Source organism: Sturnira hondurensis, unplaced genomic scaffold (assembly GCF_014824575.4).
Source record: "Sturnira hondurensis isolate 20B ecotype Veracruz unplaced genomic scaffold, ASM1482457v3 Scaffold0006829, whole genome shotgun sequence".
NCBI lineage: Eukaryota > Metazoa > Chordata > Mammalia > Chiroptera > Phyllostomidae > Sturnira > Sturnira hondurensis.
The window spans coordinates 617753-635058 of record NW_028079460.1 but is presented as its reverse complement, the minus strand read 5'-3'; the positions used below and the strand labels follow the sequence as shown (position 1 = coordinate 635058).

The window sequence follows — 17306 nt, the reverse complement described above, 5'->3', positions numbered from 1 at the left end:
CCTCCCCCAGCTCGGGGATCCCGGGTCAGCCCGGGTGAGGGCCAGGGCCACCCTGGCACCGCCCATTGTGGTCCAACAGGTTGAGCTGGTGTCCCGCAGAGCCACCTGCTGGAAGGGGAGGGAGCCCCCCTGCGGAGGGGGTTGGGGAAGAGAAAGGGAGTCCCACCCAGTTCGGCTGCGGGTGGCAGAACCTGGCTGGAAGTGTCCAAATTTGATTCAGTTTTACACTAATGGGAGGGGCTCTTTGGGGTATGTAGCACTGCAGGCCCAGTTGGAAGCGTCCCTCGTAGGATATCTTCCTCGGTTAGGGGAGGCACTGAAATTCGTATCTTCATCCCCTCCAAACCCACACCTCTTAAAACACCTAGGCTCTCCTCCCCATCTGGCTCTCAGCTTATCCCAATCAAAAGGTCCATTCTTCCCCGAGACTCAGTTTCTCCACTTCAGGAACCTGTGAGATGGAGGCAGGGAGCAGAAGCTAGCGCGCCTCCCCCTCCCCCTTTGCAATCCCGGCCCCTCCCCTCCGACAATGCCAAGGCCGCAGCGGCAGCGGCTGGAGCGTAGAGGCTGCTTGCCCAGGGCCCCGATCCCTCCCCGCAGGGCGCCGTCACGCGTGGGGAGGGACGAAGGGTGTTCGCAGCTCAACTCCCCTGCTCCCCCTGAGAGGGGACGGGATGGGGCGAAGGAGCTGGAGCCGAGGGCCTGCTGGCTCCCCTCCCCCTACCTCCCGGGGCCCTGACCTGATTATAGCCCCTCACGGGACACCCCCCCCCGCGCCCCGCCTCAGTCCCCTAAGTCCCCGCCTCACCCCCACCTAGCCTATCTTTCATCTCTCGTACCCTTCCCTCCTGAAGTGCTGACCCTACAGAAGCCCCTCTTGGAGAAGTGGGAGCCCTTGATGGGGGTGCTCAGTTCTCCGGCCCCTGCGGACACTACCCCCTCCCCCTTCCCCTTCTCCAGCTTTCAGGCCAGCCCCTCCGCTCCATCCCGGCCCTAGCTGAACGAAAGGCAGGACCCAGATGAGATGGGCAGGTGTTAAGGCCAATGGACAGACGGGGCGGAGGAGTGCCCGGAGCTGGGAGGAGCCGAGGCAGAGGGCTGGATAGGGGTCCGGGGCGGAGCTCGAGTTAAGGTGGACTGCAAGAGATGGGGACTAAAGGAGAGAGATAGGGGCTAGAGAAGAGAGAAGGGGAGAGAAACAAGGCAGACAGACTGACAGACACGAGGCGGGGTGGGGGGTGGTGAGGAACTCCCGCGGCAGGTGAAGGGAAAAAGAGAGAGAAGGAAAGAGGGTGGGGAAAGAGGAGGGTAGGAAAGCCTCGGAGAGCAAAGTAAGAGCTTGGACGAAGGGAGCGAAAAAGGAGGGAGGGACCCATCTGCGCCCTGCCGGGACTGGCTGGACCAAGGGGTTGAAGTTTATGTCCTTATTGGGTGGAGGGAGGGGGACCTGGGGGGGCGGGTGAAAAACCAGGAAGTGACAGAGGGTGTTGCTAAGGGTTGAGGGGGGAGTTTGGGGGGTGGCAGGGGGCGGGGGGAGGGAGGGGAGGGATGGGGGGAAAGCAAGCAGGAGGACAGGTGAGACAGCAGGACAGGTGAGGCGGGCCCTGAGGGGGGGCGGGTGGGAGCCAGGTGAATGTACGGTTCTCGCGGCCGAGAGGGGGGCGGGCGGCAGGAGGAGGCAGAGGGCTGCGGAGGAGGAGCCCCCCAGCAGAGAGCGGCGAGCGACTGACCGCGGCCTTCTGACCAGGACCGGAGCAGGGCCTCAAGCCCCCGGGCCTGGCGGGGGACACGCTTCTCCCCACACACTGTGCCTCAGCAGCTCCAGCCAGCGGACCCAACGGCGGAAAGGTAAGTGTACCCCACGTTTGTCTCCAGCCTCGGGGTCCCCCAGACCCCAGAGTACCGCAGTGCCCTTCGTCCGTCCTGTAAGTAGGACCCCCCCACACACATGCATGCAGACTAGGTTCCCACCACTCCCCTTTCCAGTGCCTTCCCAATATCCCGGCTCTTTGGAATTGATTTTAACTGGAAGGAAAGGTAGAGAAGGAACTGCGGCCGCTCTCAACCCGGGGCGGAGGGTCCCCAGAAACTTTCTCTGCACTTCAGGGATCAGGCAGACTGGCGGCTCCGGGATGCCGAGAGGGCCAGGCGGCGCCGAGCGCTCCCTCGGTCTCCTTCGCGACTTTAGGGGTAGACCCCCGACCCCACTGAGTTGAGGATTTGGAAATGCTGTCGGACTCTAACTAGGACAACGCGCTCCCCACCACCACCACCCCCCCGCGCCCCCTGGCGCTGTGGGTTGGACCCAAGCCAGTTTCAAGGCGGGTGGGGGGAGCGCAGGAGGAGCCGCGGCTGGGGGGAAAGTTACCAGCTAGACTATTCGGTTTCTTGCGCCTCCAGAGTCGCGCTCTCTCCGGTAGTGGGGCTCAGCGACAACCTCTGAGCGACACAGAACCCCTCTCTCCGCCGTCCCTCAATTCCACTCCGTTCCTCAGGCCCTAGTCCCGCCGCCACCTTTTCAAAGCTAGCTCATGCCCTAGAACCCAAGGGAGAGGGTGGGTGACTAGGAAGGATTCTGCCTGCCACTCGCACCCCGACCGGCTTCGGCGCACCTGCCCCTACCCAGAATGGGGGTCGCTACTGTATTGTAGAGCCTGCAGTAAGCGCTACTGGGAGAGGGCTGCCATTCAAAGGAGTTGGGGGACGCTGCTTTCCAATTCCAGCTTTCTTTCCTCTCACCCCACCCCAAGTCAGCAAGCGACGTGTCCCGGCTAGAGGGGGGGAGGGTTGGCGGGAGTGGGGGAGCGGCGTGGGCAGCGGGTTGTGCCCGGACACGTGCCTGCCCAGGCGCCCCGGCCCCGCTGGTGTTTGGAGAGAGGGCGGGTCCCCTGCCCCCTGCCCGCACAACCCCCAGGTATCAAAGGGCGGCTGAGACGTGGTGAGACCTCGGGGCGCCCTGTGGGGGGGCGGGGAGCCTGGGTCCGGAGCAGGGGAGGGGCAGAGGCGCTGGTGCTAGCTGACCCACAGGAAACGAGCACTGCTGACCTAGTTTGGGACACCGGAAGTGGGTGCTGGAGAGAGGGGGAGACCAGCCGGCTGTCCTGGCTTCCGGGCCAGGTGGAGGGCGTTCTTGAATTGACCCCCACCCTAATGCCTTAGAGACCCTTAGCTGCAGCTGAGAATGGGAATGAGTCAGCGCAGCTATTTCCCCTTCCCCCAACTTACTCCTTGAGGAGGGAGACAGTTTATCAGGGGCAGGGGCAGCCAGATTGGGCAGTGATGGGTTAAATCAGGATGGGAACTCTCTGTTCCCTGAGGATGTGTGTGTGTGGGGGGGTGAGGCCTGGAGGATTATGGGGTTGCCTTGTGCTCCCCCACACACACCAACTGGTTTGGTCACCCCTGTACCTGCCTGGCACTGCTGGGAGAACTGGCACGGAGTGGGCATCAGGTTGGGAGGGGAGAGTGGGCACAAGGCGAGTCGTTCTGGTCTGGGAAGGGACATATTTGTAACTGAGCTTGGGAGGTAGTTAGTGTTCCTCCTCAGTGGTGCCTGGGCAGAAGGGCAGGGGGCTCCCTCTGGAGCAGCTGATGAAACAAGAAGAAATCTCTGTCACTGCCTCCTGTCCCTGGCCCCCGGGACCCCAGCTTCCCCAGCGTGCCTCTGTTACATGGTTGCTGTGGGCACGATGCAGCCTGCTGGCACCCCCAGACACTGTCCCCTCCCTTGAGTACCACACCCCCCAGCCTTAGTGCGAGGGTCAGGAAAGGGTTAATGCCAACACACAGGGGCTCTGGGGAAGAAAGAAGGCAGTGCCCACTAGGCTCAGGTGTCAAGGAGAGAGGCCTGCTTTAATGGAGCACTCTCATCACTACTCGGTTCTGGCTGATGTGCACCCCAGTGTCTGGGACAGGTGCTGACCTCTTCTCCCTTCCCTGTGGTGCCCCCTGGCACTCAGGGCCCCCAGCTCCTCTTTGGCCTAGTGCCCGCCCCAGGAGGGCGCGGCGGGCAGCGGGGGCTGGGCTAACAATGCACCATCGGGCCCTTTGTGTGCTTGCACTTGGCACCCTGGGGAAGGGTGGGGGAGGGGGGCCCAGCAGGCATGGGGGACGAAGTGCCCCTGAGGGGACAGTGGAGGCTGGGGGAGAGAAGCAGAGAACGAAAGCAGGTGGAGAGGAAAGGGAAGTAGGTCAGACAGGGTGCTAGCCCCCCATTCCAAGCCAAGGCTGAAGAAAGCAGCCTCTGATTCTATGGCAGCCCCGATAGTATTATGCTGCCTGAGGCTCAGCCAAGGACTGAGCATGTGGGGTCAGAAGTCACTGCCTAGGGGACTCTTGAGATAGAAGAGGCCTGGCCTGGTACTGCCTCCTTCTTCGTGGCTGAAAGACCCAGTTCTGGCCCAAGGCCGAGGCCCAAGATGGGTAGTGAATGGACTCCAGGCAGGGCACTGCCCTCTAATAGAAGCCTCTGGGCCTGCTTCAGGGCTTCCTGCCTCTGGCCCGCTTGGTTCCCTGACATTCTGAGGGCTAGGACTGCTCTGCCACCAGGCCTTGTGGCCTGTGCCTGTTTTGGCCTAGGACTGAAGAGGAGGGTGAGGGAGGAAGGTGGAGACGGATAGGACCCTGGCATGGGGTGTGCCTGCCCTGGCCTCTTCCCCCTCCTTCTGCTGAGTAAACTCGTGAGTAAACTTGACGTTTTGCCCGGACAGTTTGAAGTTGCCTCTTGCCCCCCCCCCCCCAACCACTCCTGCCAACACACAGGCAGCCAGGCACCGAAGCTGGCCTGGGGGACTGGGAGTAAGGGGTTAGGACTACTGTGGCCCACCATCAAGGGCTTCAGAGGATCAAGAAAGACCCCACCACCCAGCCAGACTCAGGTCTTGGCTGGGGCCTGTAACATCTGTTTTGGAGTCTTGGGGATCCCAAGCACAGTGGCCTCGAAGCAGAGCCTCTACTCACTTCTGACCTCCACTCCAGCTAAGGAAAGCCACCCAGCTGCCACCTGGCCCTGAGTTCCCACCTTTAACATTCACAGGCTTCCTTGCACAGGGTGAAGCTCCCCTCTGCAAATATAGCAGGGGGGCCAGAGAACTGCCCTCTTCATTCTGCCCCACATCCTGAGGTGGGTGAGAGGTTGGTGGCCTTGGCATCTCAGCCCTCTGATGAAGCCTCTGGGGTGCCATGGTCCCCACCCTGGAGGATAGCACCCTCATTTGCCAGCATAATTCCTTGACTTCACACCTGGGCCTGACTCCACATGTACTTCACTCCAGTGAATTCCCTTCAGGCCTGGCCCCCATCTCCCCCAGCCTTGTCCTCTGCCTGCCGGCATGCCAGAAACAGGTCAGCCTTCAGAACTCCCCGGCCAGAAGATACCTGTGCCAGACCCAAGGGTTAGGATGCCCCAAATGAAAAAGGACTGGTAGCAGGCAGACTGAACCAGTGACCCCCCTACACACGCCATTTTGCTATCACTTGGTGTCACTAATTCCTCTTATGCTTCCCCAGGCCACCAGAATGGCAGGGGGAAATGCCTTCCCAGTCTCTGCCAGGCCTCCGAGGGGGACTCCACCAGGCCCTTGCTTTAGACCTTATGTCTCTGGCTTTGGTTTCCTTCCTGTTTCCACTCCCCCCCCCCAACTCCTCCCCACCCTTATGCCCCTTTCAACAGACATCCTCTCTTCCTTCCTTCCTCCTTTCCTCCCCCTTTGCCTGGGAGCAGGGGTCCTCTCCCTGAACCATGGGCCTCCTAGCCTGTTACCTCTTCTAAACATAATCCCCATGGAGATTTGTGACCAGATTCTCTGCTCTGCCCTCCCCACCCCATCAGTAAGGCTCTGGGAAGAGAACAGCCAGCGAGCACACGGCTTCTCAAGAGAACTACAACTCCCAAGGTACAGGCAAAGCAATTGTAGTGCATACTGGGAGTTGTAGTCTTTGATCTCTTGATTTGGTTAAGTCTGGAAATGTTTCTGCATGGGAGTAAAAGCCAGGATTGGGATGAATTGGATCGTGGGTACCTTCTGCATCCACCCCCCACCCCCAAACTGGTTCTTGTCATCCTATTCCCCTGTGACACCAGGTGCCCATGATTGACATCCACCTCACATGCTGAGGCATGCTATCCATTGTCACCTTAGGGCCCCACCCAAGGGATCCCCACACCCTGCCCTGCTGCCCCTGGCAGGGGTGAAATTGAGGGGCCCCATGGACTCCTTCCCTGTCCCCTGCCCTCTAGGCTTGTTCCCTCCTTTATGGGGATCAAAGGGCAGACAGCAGCCCCACCCCATTCCCTCTTAGCCTTCTGGCATTAAGGCTTTCAGGAATCACAGAGACCTTGGTGCCCAAGCAAATGCTCGGGCAGGGGGAGTGCTGGGAGGCTGGTGCCTGGTGACAGGGAGAGACACTGGGCCCTACCCTGGGGAGTGGAGCCTTTAATAACTGTTCATGAGGCCGACCACAGCCCCCGGGCTGTCTTTGTACAGACCCTGACCCATGTGCTGCCTCTTGAGGAGATGGCTTGAGAATAGGGTCTTGGGCCTTATCTATAAGACCTAGGGGCCCAGGCCCGCCTGGCTGGCACCAAAGCACAGGGGTGACCCTCCCCCACCCTAGGCCCACAGTTGGCATGGGGCACTGGGAGCAGGGGGGTAGGAGGGAGAGAGGGCACGACTGCCAGCATCCTGGTGGGTAGGTGCCAACCGGGACGGGAGCTGGTGAGGGGCAGCAGGCCAGCGGCATTGAGCCAGCAGCTGTTGGGGGGAAAGGGGAAGGGATATTTTGGGGGGCATTTCAGTGGTTTCTCCCAGACCAGCAGGATTTGGGATGGCCTAGCGTTTGGGGGACACTAGGGTACCACTCACTCCAGGAATAAGAGCCCCCTGAAGTTGTTGAAGTGGGACTTTGTGGCCCACCCATTTCTGGGCTCAGAGCCCTCCTGCATTGCCCCTCAGGCCCAGGCGGGTCCCACCCAACCGGCCAGGGTGGCAGCAGCTTGCTTGCGCAAGGGGTGGGGCTAGGCGTGCTTCCCAGCAGATGCCCCCTTTCAGCTTCTTCCTCTTTCGGTGCCCACAGCTCCCCCCCTCTGCCCACCCCCTCAGGCCAGTTCTGTCCCCCTGATCCCCTTGGCCATTGGGGGCTGGCACAAGTGCTGCCCCCTGGCCTGGTTGGCAGGGGCTGGCGCCAGAGCAAAGAACTGTGGTATGTGAGTGGGTTTGGGGTGAGGCATGGGGAGGGCGGGGTGCTGCCTTGCCCAGCCCCTAGGGGCCCCAGCCCAGTATAGGGTGGGAAGAATTCGGCCAGCTCCCAAGGGGGCTGAGAGGTCTGCTGGGGTCTGGAGGGCCTCCTTGTGGTCCCCTCTGGCACCACATGCCCTGAGGGGCTGGGACCTGGGCACCTGTCACCCTTGGCACTGACTGTCCAAGGTTCCCCTCCTCCCTCTTCTGGCCACTGCCGCCTTCTGTCCCCTCCCCTCCCTTCTTCCTTCTCCCCAGTCCCACCTCCAGCAGCCTCTCCCATTGCTCCTCCTCACCTCTGTCCTCCTGGACTGTCCTAGCTCCTACCTTTCCTCCCGCTCACCTTTTTCCCCTTTTAGGACTAAGGACAGGCCGGGTAGGTACAGCTGGGGCTTCGGGCACCACAGGCAGAGACTCTAGGCCGTCTCCCACACTACCAGCCCTCTGGTAACCCCTCCCTCCAAGCTGGGGGGAGGGGGATAGCACCCTGAGGGTTAAGGCTGTAGGGGGGAGGGGCTGGACCAGGTCGTGGGCGGCCCCTTTGAAGGAGGGAGCTGGAGCGGGAACAGCCACCCTACCTCCCCCCCAGCCTGGCCCTCCTCACCCCTCCCAAGCTGCCCCCCAGGGGCCAGAGGAGTCGGTTGCCGGCGAGGCCCCTCAGCGTTCAGGTAAGTAGGCTTTCCTCTGCCTTGGGAGGTCAGGCCCTAGGGGAGGCTTGGAGGCCTAGACTTGGACAAGGGTCAGAGAGGGACTGAAAAATAGGCTAGGAAGAGGGTGTCCAGACTTCTCTGGGGAGTTTAAGGAGCTGAGGTTCTAGGGAGGTGGAGTACGGGAAGCTTCAGCGTCTTAGGGACAGACCCCAGAGGACAGGAGAGCAGAAGAGGGGCCTGCAGGAGCCACGGGAGTGCTGGGCCGAGACAGGAGGCTGGACAGGCTGGCAGGGAGCCGGGCTCCGGGGATCGAGCTGGGGTGTCCTCTGGGGCTGGGGGGCTCAGGTTTCTGCTGTCGGCTTGGCGGGTGTGGGGTTACCAGCCGGCTCAGTTACCCAGCCAGAGACACTAGGCTGGGGGGAGGGGGTGGGCACAGGGCAGACCCTGGCACCTTGTGCCATCTCCTCAGGCCGTAAGAGGAGCTGGCACTCCCAGGCAGACCCTGCTGGGGTCCTTGATGGCCAAGGTCCACCCTGGTGCACAGTGGCCTGGCTCAGGGTGGGCGCCTTCTGGGGAAAGTCCAGCAGCTTTAGGGCTGGAAACTCTGACGGGCAGAGAGGCCTAGGCTGTCCTCCCACCCCACCCCACACATCCGCTTTCACTGTACCCCCTCCACCCATCCTCCTCGACTGGCCCCCAAATTTTGGTCCTGTGCTTCATCCAGAAGGGAGGCACAGGTGCCCTAGCTGTGGCCACCCCATGGCTGGGCCAGGCCTCAGCGGCCGCAAGCGAGCTCCTTGCTTTAGTTCCTCTGCCCCTCTCTACGCTGAGCCTGCCTGGGAAGAAGAGCAAATATCCTTGGAGTAGGGCAAAGTGGAGAAAGTGGGAGAGACCTGACAGAGAGAACCGGAAGGGAAAAGGAGAGGCAGAGATGGTTTCTAGGAGTGCTCCAGACACAGATGTGGAAGAGGAGGCAGGAGCCAGGCAACGGCCTAAGGAAGGAAAGCCAAGGATGAGTGGCGGAGAGGGGACAAGGGTCAGAGAAGGCACTAAGGGGACAGAAGAGGAAGCCAAGAAAAGGGACCAAGAGTGGAGAATGCTTGATGGGCAGGGGTTCCCCAAGATAAAGGGGAGAAGACTGGAAAAGAGAGAGGTGCCCCCATTCCCTCCTCCGCCATCTTTTCTCTCCATCATAGCTCCCTGATGCAGGCCAGGGCTGGTGTCACAGGAAAGAAAATGTGGGGAAACGCTGAGGTCTCCCTAATGTCAGGAGTTGAAGCACCAGGAATTGGGGATTTTGAGGCAGGAGAGGCTTAACCCCCACAGCACCGGGAAGCAGCCAGCTCCCCTTGCCTCCTTCCCCCTTCGTGGCTTGCGGTCTCTCTTCCCCGCCTAGGCCCCCAGGAAGTGTGAGTGCTGGGGGTGGTGAGGTTAGGAGGGGGAAGCGGCACATGGGGGATGGGGAAATCATGCACTCACTTTGGAGGGGCTAGGGTGGGGAGAGGAGGGCTCTGTAACCGCCTGGTCATCCTTAGGCAGAGTGCCTGTCCTTCGAAGCCCTTCCAGCACACCGGGGCAGTCGCCTCAGCCCTTCACCCCGCCTTCCAGACCAGGTTGTCCAGATGGCTTCAGCCCCTGGGTTCCAGAGGCCCTAAGGGGTGGAAGAGACTGGGGAACTAGGGTTCCTGGGTCCCTGAGGACTTTGGACCTGCTGTCCTGTTTCCCCTCTGATCCAGCCACAGGCCAAAGCCCTGCCTTCGTGCAAACTTAGTTCCAGAAAAACAGGAAGAGAACCTGAGGCTAGAGTTGGGGTGGGAGTGGAGGGATAGCATGGAGAAAGAAGTGGGGGGAGGGGTGGCTGGCCAAGATGCCATGGCACCCGGAGGAGCCCCAGGTCTCTCCATCACCCCTGACAGGAGGATGTCACAGCCTGGTCCTCATGCTCCCTCACCCTGAGCTGCTGCACCTGGAGAAAACTGGCCAAGCTATTCTCAGGCTCCCTGGCAGAGCCTGGAGGGGGGTGGGGGGATGCCTTGGAGCCCGAGGGGGGGCGCTCGGTGTGCCTGTGTCTCAGGCCCATATCTATTTTCTCTACTGCTAATCCTGGTTCCGCCTGCTGCCCCCCACACTAAGCCTCACTCCCCTAATCCCCAGGGTGTAGGAAAGGGGGGCCAGCTTTACTCAGCTGCCTTGTTCAGGGCCTCGTATCCCGGCCCTTCAGCTGGCTCAAGCCTGCACTGTTGGCCTCGGTGCCCCCTGCACTGGGCACTGCCTGAGGTCAGCCCTGGAAAGAGTTCCGGCCTCCTTTTTCTCATCGGGCTAGGGCCACTGCCCTCTACCTTCTGGTTCTCGGTGGTGGACACGCCCTGGCAGGCATCCTTGGGCACTGCCGGGTAGTTGACAGGGGCTCCCACCTTCGCTTCATCCTACCTTCCTCATCCCAAAGTCCTCCCGCTACCAACCAACGATGGGGCAGGCTTGACTCAGGGCCCAGTTTCAAGAGAGCTGCCCACTGGCTTGGCCGGTCTAGCAGGCCTGACAGTGAGGGGAGCCTGGGGGGGTGGCGGGCAGGGGGGGGGGATGGGCGTGGCCCCTGTTCTTCCCCCTACCAGGCAAACAGACCTCGCCTGGTGCCCTGGCATAGCTGCCCCCCCAACCACCACACACACCCATGCCCACAAGGTCTTAGCAAGAGGGGGCATGCCGGGCTGGGTGGGGATGGGCCGCCCTCATGGGGCGTCAGGGGGCTGGGCCCTCTGGGATGCAGAGGTGGGAAGGGTGCCCAAGGTGGGGTGGGCACCCTGGCACTAGTGCCCCACCCTGGCAGAAAGAAAGGGGAGGCCTCTACCCCACCCACCTCTTCCAGATGATGGGGCTAGGAGTGCCCCCTTGGCCTGGTTGGCACCAGGATAGTTCCAGGTGGCACCTAAGTTGGCATGGGTGCCAGAGCCCTGGGTAAGGGCTGGGGGAGTTTCCCAGAAGCTACAGAACTGTATGAATACCCGCCCTTCCCACGTGTGTCCTCTGCCTCTCCCCACCTTCACTGCTACCTGGTGGCCGTGGGCATTGCAGTTGGACCTAAGGGGTTAAATACCCACCCTTGCCCAAGCGCTTGTGAGTTGTGTGGTGAACTAGCCTGAGTCTTTGACCTGACAGCAGGGTGAGCCACTCAGGGCCCCTGCCACAACAAGTTGCCATGGAGATTGGCCCTGGGGTGGGAGAAAGGCAGGCTTAGCAACAGGAATGGGTGGGGTGGGGAGGGAAGGAGGGAGAGGGATGGGGCGAGCCATGTGCCTTCGGTGTCCAGCTCCTGGCCAATGGACAGTGAGGACAGCCCCACCCACCCCCCTTTGGAGGGAGAGCATCTGCTCGGGCCCAGGAGGGTGCCCACTACTGCTTAAGTGGCCATTGCTGCTGCTGCCCACTGGGTTTTTATTTGTTCCAGAGTCCAGGAGCCATTTGCCACTTGAACTTGTGGCATTTGTAATGTATGTGCAGGAGAACCAAAGGGAGCTGGGAGAGCTCCCACACTGCTTGGCCACCAGGGAGAGAAGGGATTTGGGGACTTAAGGAGGCAGTGGGTGGGTTATTCTAAGGATACTTAGGCTTGACTTACAAGCCAGGTGGACACAGGGTGCTGCTCACTCAGGCCTGGGTGCAGGAGTTTGGGCCTTGCCATGAGGGTGTCAGGCAGGGAGAAAGGCACAGACAATGCAGTTCTTATTTCCTAAAGAGGAAATTTGTGGCCCTCGACTCCACCAGCACCCCCTCCCCCGTCCCAAAATGCCTCTACCCATTGATGACGAGGGCTGAGCACCCATTGGGAGCGGCGTACAAGACACTAACCAAATGTCAGTGGGACTTGTCCTGAAAATCATCTAGGTCAGTCTTTAATATTACAGCTGAGGAAACAGGCCTCCTTGGGGAAAAGGAAGTGACTTGTCCAAGGTCATGTAACTGGTAGTAACCTGACTCCCTGGGGGTGATTTGAGGGAGGGAGGCAGACCTGTCTCCAAGTGGTTTTCCCAGCAAAGTCCATCTGTACAGTGGAATCTGCCCGCAGGGAAGGCCTTGCTTTTCCTTCCCAAGGCCAGAAAATTCACTGAGCCCTACTCTGGGTCAGGCGCTGTGTCACACTTGGTCTCATTTAACCTAGTCGCTACCACCCTAGGAATCAGCTGGAATTATTCCATGTCATAGATGAGGAAGGAGGTTCAGAGATTAAATCCCTTGTTTAAGGTCACAGAGCTAATCAGCACAGGGTGAGGATTCAAACTCCAGCCTGGTTGACTGCAGAGCACAGCTCTTTCCAGGCCCCAGCTCTGTCTCCAGTTGCTGCAGACCCACCGGAATGTCAAGGCCAAAGGGCTGAGCCCTTAGGGCTTCTACTCTCACCCCCTTGTACAACTAAGAAGACTGAGCACAAAGGGAAACGACTTGCCCAAGCTCATTCAGCCAGCCAGTAGCAGCGCCAGGACTTGCAGCAAATCTCTCACACCTGCAGGCCAGACTCACTCCACTACCCATTCCCCTACCTCCACCGGCCTTGGGATTGCTGGCAGCTAGCTTTATGCCTTTGTGGCCATGCCTTGTGGGGGAAAGCAGAGAGGTTGGAAGATGGCCCTCTGGAGTTGGGGAGGCTCACCTGTCTGGCCAGGAATGGGAAGGGAGAGGTGGGGTGGTGGTGGTGGTAGTGGTGGTGGTGATAGCAGCAGAGGTGGAAAGGGGTGGGACTGGAACTTGGCCTATTGGCAGTGGGGGAGGGGCGGGGACGATGCTTATCTGTGCGGGGGCAGGAAGCACCCGCGCCAGAGACACCCCAGCAAAGCACTGCTTCTCCTTGGCCCCGTGGGGGAGGGAAGGATGTGGGGGGGGCGTGGGATGCTGGGAGCTGTGTTTCCCTTTTGGCCTCTAGAAGAGGGAATATAGAAGGCAAGATGCACTTTTATCGGTGGAGGAAGGGAAGGAGGAGGAAGAGGGTGCTAGGAAGCTGCCTCTCTTGTCTGCACTATTTTACAGTGCGGGAAATGCTTTAGCGAGATAACTTGAGTTAAAGCGCCTGACATGCCTCCAGCAACCTTGGTCCAGTGTGAATCTGAGTCTCTTTGGCCTCTCTCTGAGCTGATAGGTTCTATCACAGACTGTTACCCCGTTTTTCAGGTGGCTGAGGCTGGCTGCCATAGCCACCCAGAGTCCTTCAGCCAATTCTTCATGAAACCTGAATGAGGACCCAGGCATCCTCTCTCCCAGTCCAGTGCTTCTTCCAAGGGGTGGGGAATGGGGCAGACGAAGCAGACGGGTCTCCAGGCAAGGGCTAGAGAATCAGGGTGCCTGCTCTTACAGAGGCCGAATTGAACAGTGGCGAGGAACACGAACTCTGGGCCCTCTGCCTGCTTTTGAATCCTGTCCTGTTAAACTTAAAAAGTCACTTCCCTTGTCTTACTTAGCCTTGTTCTGTGAAATGGATGATACTCGTTACTTCAGAGGGTGGTGGAAGAATAAATGAGTGTGAAGGGCTTACGAGAGTGTCTGGCATCCTAGGCCTTAGCCAGTGTTGGTGTTCCTTCCTTGGACCCCGTTGCAGGGCTGAGTACCCTCTCCCTCTGTCTGACCCTGCAGGAGAAGATGGGGAGCCCTGAGGACGACCTGATTGGGATTCCATTCCCGGACCACAGCAGCGAGCTCCTGAGCTGCCTCAATGAGCAGCGCCAGCTGGGCCACCTGTGTGACCTCACCATCCGGACGCAGGGCCTCGAATACCGCACCCACCGGGCCGTGCTAGCTGCCTGCAGCCACTATTTCAAGAAGCTCTTCACTGAGGGCGGTGGTGGGGCAGTCATGGGGGCTGGGGGCGGGACAGCCATTGGGGCAGCAGGAGCTGGTGTGTGTGAGCTGGACTTTGTGGGGCCAGAGGCTCTGGGTGCCCTGCTTGAGTTTGCCTATACAGCTACACTGACCACCAGCAGCGCCAACATGCCGGCAGTGCTCCAGGCTGCCCAACTGCTGGAGATCCCCTGTGTCATCGCCGCCTGCATGGAGATCTTGCAGGGCAGTGGGCTGGAAGCCCCTAGCCCTGACCAGGATGACTGTGAGAGAGCCCGCCAGTACCTGGAGGCCTTTGCCACTGCCACAGCCTCGGGAGTGTCCAACGGTGAAGACAGCCCTCCACAGGTGCCCCTACCACCACCACCCCCGCCGCCGCCACCGCCACCACCACCTCGGCCTGTTGCCCGCCGTAGCCGCAAGCCCCGAAAAGCTTTCCTGCAGACCAAGGTGGCCCGGGCAAACCACCTAGTACCTGAAGTGCCCGCAGTACCCACCCATCCTTTAGCCTACGAGGAGGAGGAGGCAGCAGGCAGAGTGGGCAGCAGTGGCCTGGGAGACAGCTACAGCCCTCCCACAGGGAATGCCTCACCCCCCGATGAGGGGTCCCTGAGCTATGAGCCCTATGAAGGTGAGGAAGAGGAAGAGGAGTTGGCATACCCCCCAGCCTACAGGCTGCCGCAGGTCAGCGGGCCCCCGCTGTCCCCAGAGGAGCTGGGCTCAGATGAGGATGCCATCGATCCCGACTTGATGGCCTACCTAAGTTCCCTGCATCAGGATGCCCTGGCACCAGGCCTGGACGGCCAAGACAAACTGGTGCGCAAACGCCGCTCCCAGATGCCCCAGGAGTGCCCCGTCTGCCACAAGATCATCCACGGGGCAGGCAAACTGCCACGCCACATGAGGACCCACACAGGCGAGAAGCCCTTTGCCTGTGAGGTCTGCGGTGTCCGCTTTACCCGGTGAGCACTAGTGGGGAGGGGGCCCAATAGGGCCATGTCATGGGAGATGGAGAGAGGAGTTATGAGACCTGAGATGGGGAGATGGCAGGTGGTCCTGGAGGGTCTGGTGGGTACGGGTTACCAGAGTGAGGAGAGAGACCAGGACAGCAAGACCGGGAGAAAAGGAGTCAAGAGGGGTGGGTCTGAGGCATGAAAGATTTGGTGTCTACGAAGGCCGTGCTAGAGACAGAGTGGGTGGGGGCTGGGCCCAGCTACACTGAGGACAGATCAGCAAGCGTGGTCTGGGGCAGTAACGGAGGAAACAAATGTCGAGGATGGCAGTGGGACAAGGGCTGGGAATCTGGCCAGGATGAGCCAAGGACCCCATTCTGAACATCCCTCTCGCCCCTTACCCCTGCATGTGCCAGGAATGACAAGCTGAAGATACACATGCGGAAGCACACTGGAGAGCGCCCCTACTCGTGCCCGCACTGCCCAGCCCGCTTCCTGCACAGCTACGACCTCAAGAACCACATGCACCTGCACACAGGGGACCGACCCTATGAGTGCCACCTGTGCCACAAGGCTTTCGCCAAGGAGGACCACCTGCAGCGCCACCTCAAGGGCCAGAACTGCCTGGAGGTGCGCACCAGGCGCCGCCGCAAGGACGATGCACCGCCCCACTACCCACCACCCTCAGCCACCACCCCCTCCCCGGCTAGTCTCGACCTCTCCAATGGCCACTTGGACACTTTACGCCTCTCTCTGGCTCGAATCTGGGAGCAGTCGGCTCCCACTGGGCAACCAGCCTCCACCCCAGGGCCCCCTGATGACGATGAGGAGGAGGGGGCACCTACAACTCCTCCGGCTGAAGGGGCCATGGAGTCCTCTTAAAGAGGGACAAGTGGCCAGGCTGGAGCAGCACCTGCCGGGTGCCCATGCCAAGCAGTGGGAGCCTGCAGGACAGGCAGAGCTGGGGTCAGAGCCCTGAGCCTCCCTGGCATCAGAAATCAGCCTCTTCTCCCCAGAACCCTCATTCCAGTTCCAGGCTGAGAAGGTTTTGGGGCAGAGGCTCCCCAGATTGGGGTGATCTCCCAAGGAGTGATCCATATGACATTATGTACATATTTAGAGCTCTATTGTAAAGGTGAGGTCTTGTCCCCAGCTGTGCCTGGGGAGTAGAAGCAATAATGTATTTCTGATTTGTTGGGTCCCTTTTCGGCTATGCGGGTTTCTAGGGGGTGGGGGGGGGCTTGGGACCAAAGCCTTGCCCTGCCCCCATGCCCCTTGGGGCTTTGGCTGTGTAAGAGGGGTGAAGGACTGCCCCTCCCTTCCGAGACCCCTCCTTCCTGGTTTCTGTTCCCTTTTCCTGGCAGTGAATTATGCAAAGAGGGGCGGCAAAAGAAGGGTAGGTAGGGGGAAGCAAGGTAGAATCTTGAATGACCTGGGTACTGGACCTGTAAGGAAAGAGCCATCCCTGTCCCCTCCGCCCTCCTCCCAGCGCTGAGTCATGGGGTCCTGGAGAAGAAGGGGGCGGGGTGGCTAGATTGGCTCGCCTTCCCCTGGGGGCAGCGGGAGGGGCCCCGCCCAGCTAGGGGTGCTGCTCTGCTGTTCTCCTCAGCCCTGCCCTCCCCTCCCGAGTCCCCGGGCAGGGAATGTCTTGTTCCCGCCACTCCCTCCCCGGGGCCAGAGGGCAGGGCGGGCCGGGCTGCGTCCTACCCTCTCCCCGCCCAGGTGCAAGCCACTGCCGCCCCTGACTCACGCCGCCCCCGGGCTGGCGCGGCGCGGGGTGTGGGACCGGGTGAGGGGTTGGGAGAGCCTCGTGGAGCGCAGGCGAGCCGGCGCCATCTGGCGGCCCCGCTGGCCGCTTCTCTGCCTTCCTCACCTCGACCATCCACTGGCGAGCCGGGCCCCCTTACTAAGGCAAGGCAAATAACTCCAGCCGGGCCACTGGGAAAGTGTGCTGTGGAGCTGTGGGAAGGGAATCCTTTTCCCAGCACCTTGCCAGTCAGGCTCCCTTCGGGTCGCGGGGAATAATCCCCTCTTCTAAAATTGAATCTGCCCCCTTCTGTACATAACCTCTTCTGTCGGTCTTGTTGAAATCTAGTGTTAGAACTACCCAATTCTGCTGGGGGTAGGGGTATTTCCCCCTCCCCTTCCTCGCTGGGTGCTGGACCCTCATTGCAGCCTGGGCTCTGCCTTGCACTATTTTCTCTCCCTGGCCTGGAGGCCCCCCCTCCTTAAAAGGGGCAGATTCAGGGGCCCGGTGCTCTCCCTCCATGTACCCCCATGCCCATTTGCACAACTGCCCAGGTACCCCCAATATGGGAGGGGGTCACAGGAAGGGGGGTAATGGGACCAGTCCTTGTATCTATTTAATAAGTGATAATGTAATATATTGGGGTAGGGGGAGGTCAGGTTGCCCTGGGCCTCATCTTCGAATTTCAGGTGATAGGGGAACCCAGGGTTGGGGAGACTTGGGGCCTATCCCCATGGAGTGAGGGCAATGTGGCCTCCCCCCTCCCCCCTTGCGGCTTCTCCACTCAGTGCCTTAGTGGGGGAGGCAACCCCCCATCGTCCTTTCCTCTACCCCCCACCTCTGGTGTAAGCGACAGGAAGAAATAATAATAATTTAAGATTCACATGGTCCACCTTTG

The 17306-nt window shown here is 60.6% G+C and overlaps 1 protein-coding gene across 3 annotated transcripts; it reads left to right on the top strand.

Moving 5' to 3' along the window:
- The first annotated feature begins 1536 nt into the window (after positions 1-1536).
- Positions 1537-17298, top strand: ZBTB7B (zinc finger and BTB domain containing 7B). 3 transcript variants are annotated; one of them, XM_037050612.1, is made up of 4 exons: positions 1537-1592; positions 1748-1848; positions 13505-14670; positions 15078-17298. In XM_037050612.1, exons 3-4 carry the CDS (start codon positions 13511-13513, stop codon positions 15541-15543), a joined length of 1626 nt encoding a protein of 541 aa, XP_036906507.1. In that variant the 5' UTR covers positions 1537-1592; positions 1748-1848; positions 13505-13510; the 3' UTR covers positions 15544-17298. The 3 variants fall into 3 exon arrangements, with proteins under 3 accessions (XP_036906507.1, XP_036906508.1, XP_036906509.1); XM_037050613.1 differs by having other exon boundaries at positions 1543-1575; XM_037050614.1 differs by lacking the exons at positions 1537-1592; positions 1748-1848 and adding an exon at positions 7299-7903.
- The last annotated feature ends 8 nt before the right edge of the window (positions 17299-17306 follow it).

What these genes read in the sequence shown, in the direction of transcription:
- ZBTB7B (XM_037050612.1), top strand. Translation starts at nt 13,511, where the DNA reads ATGGGGAGCCCTGAGGACGACCTGATTGGGATTCCATTCCCGGACCAC. An exon ending in TGCGGTGTCCGCTTTACCCG is followed by an intron (nt 14,671 to 15,077) that starts GTGAGCACTAGT and finishes TGCATGTGCCAG; the next exon opens with GAATGACAAGCTGAAGATAC.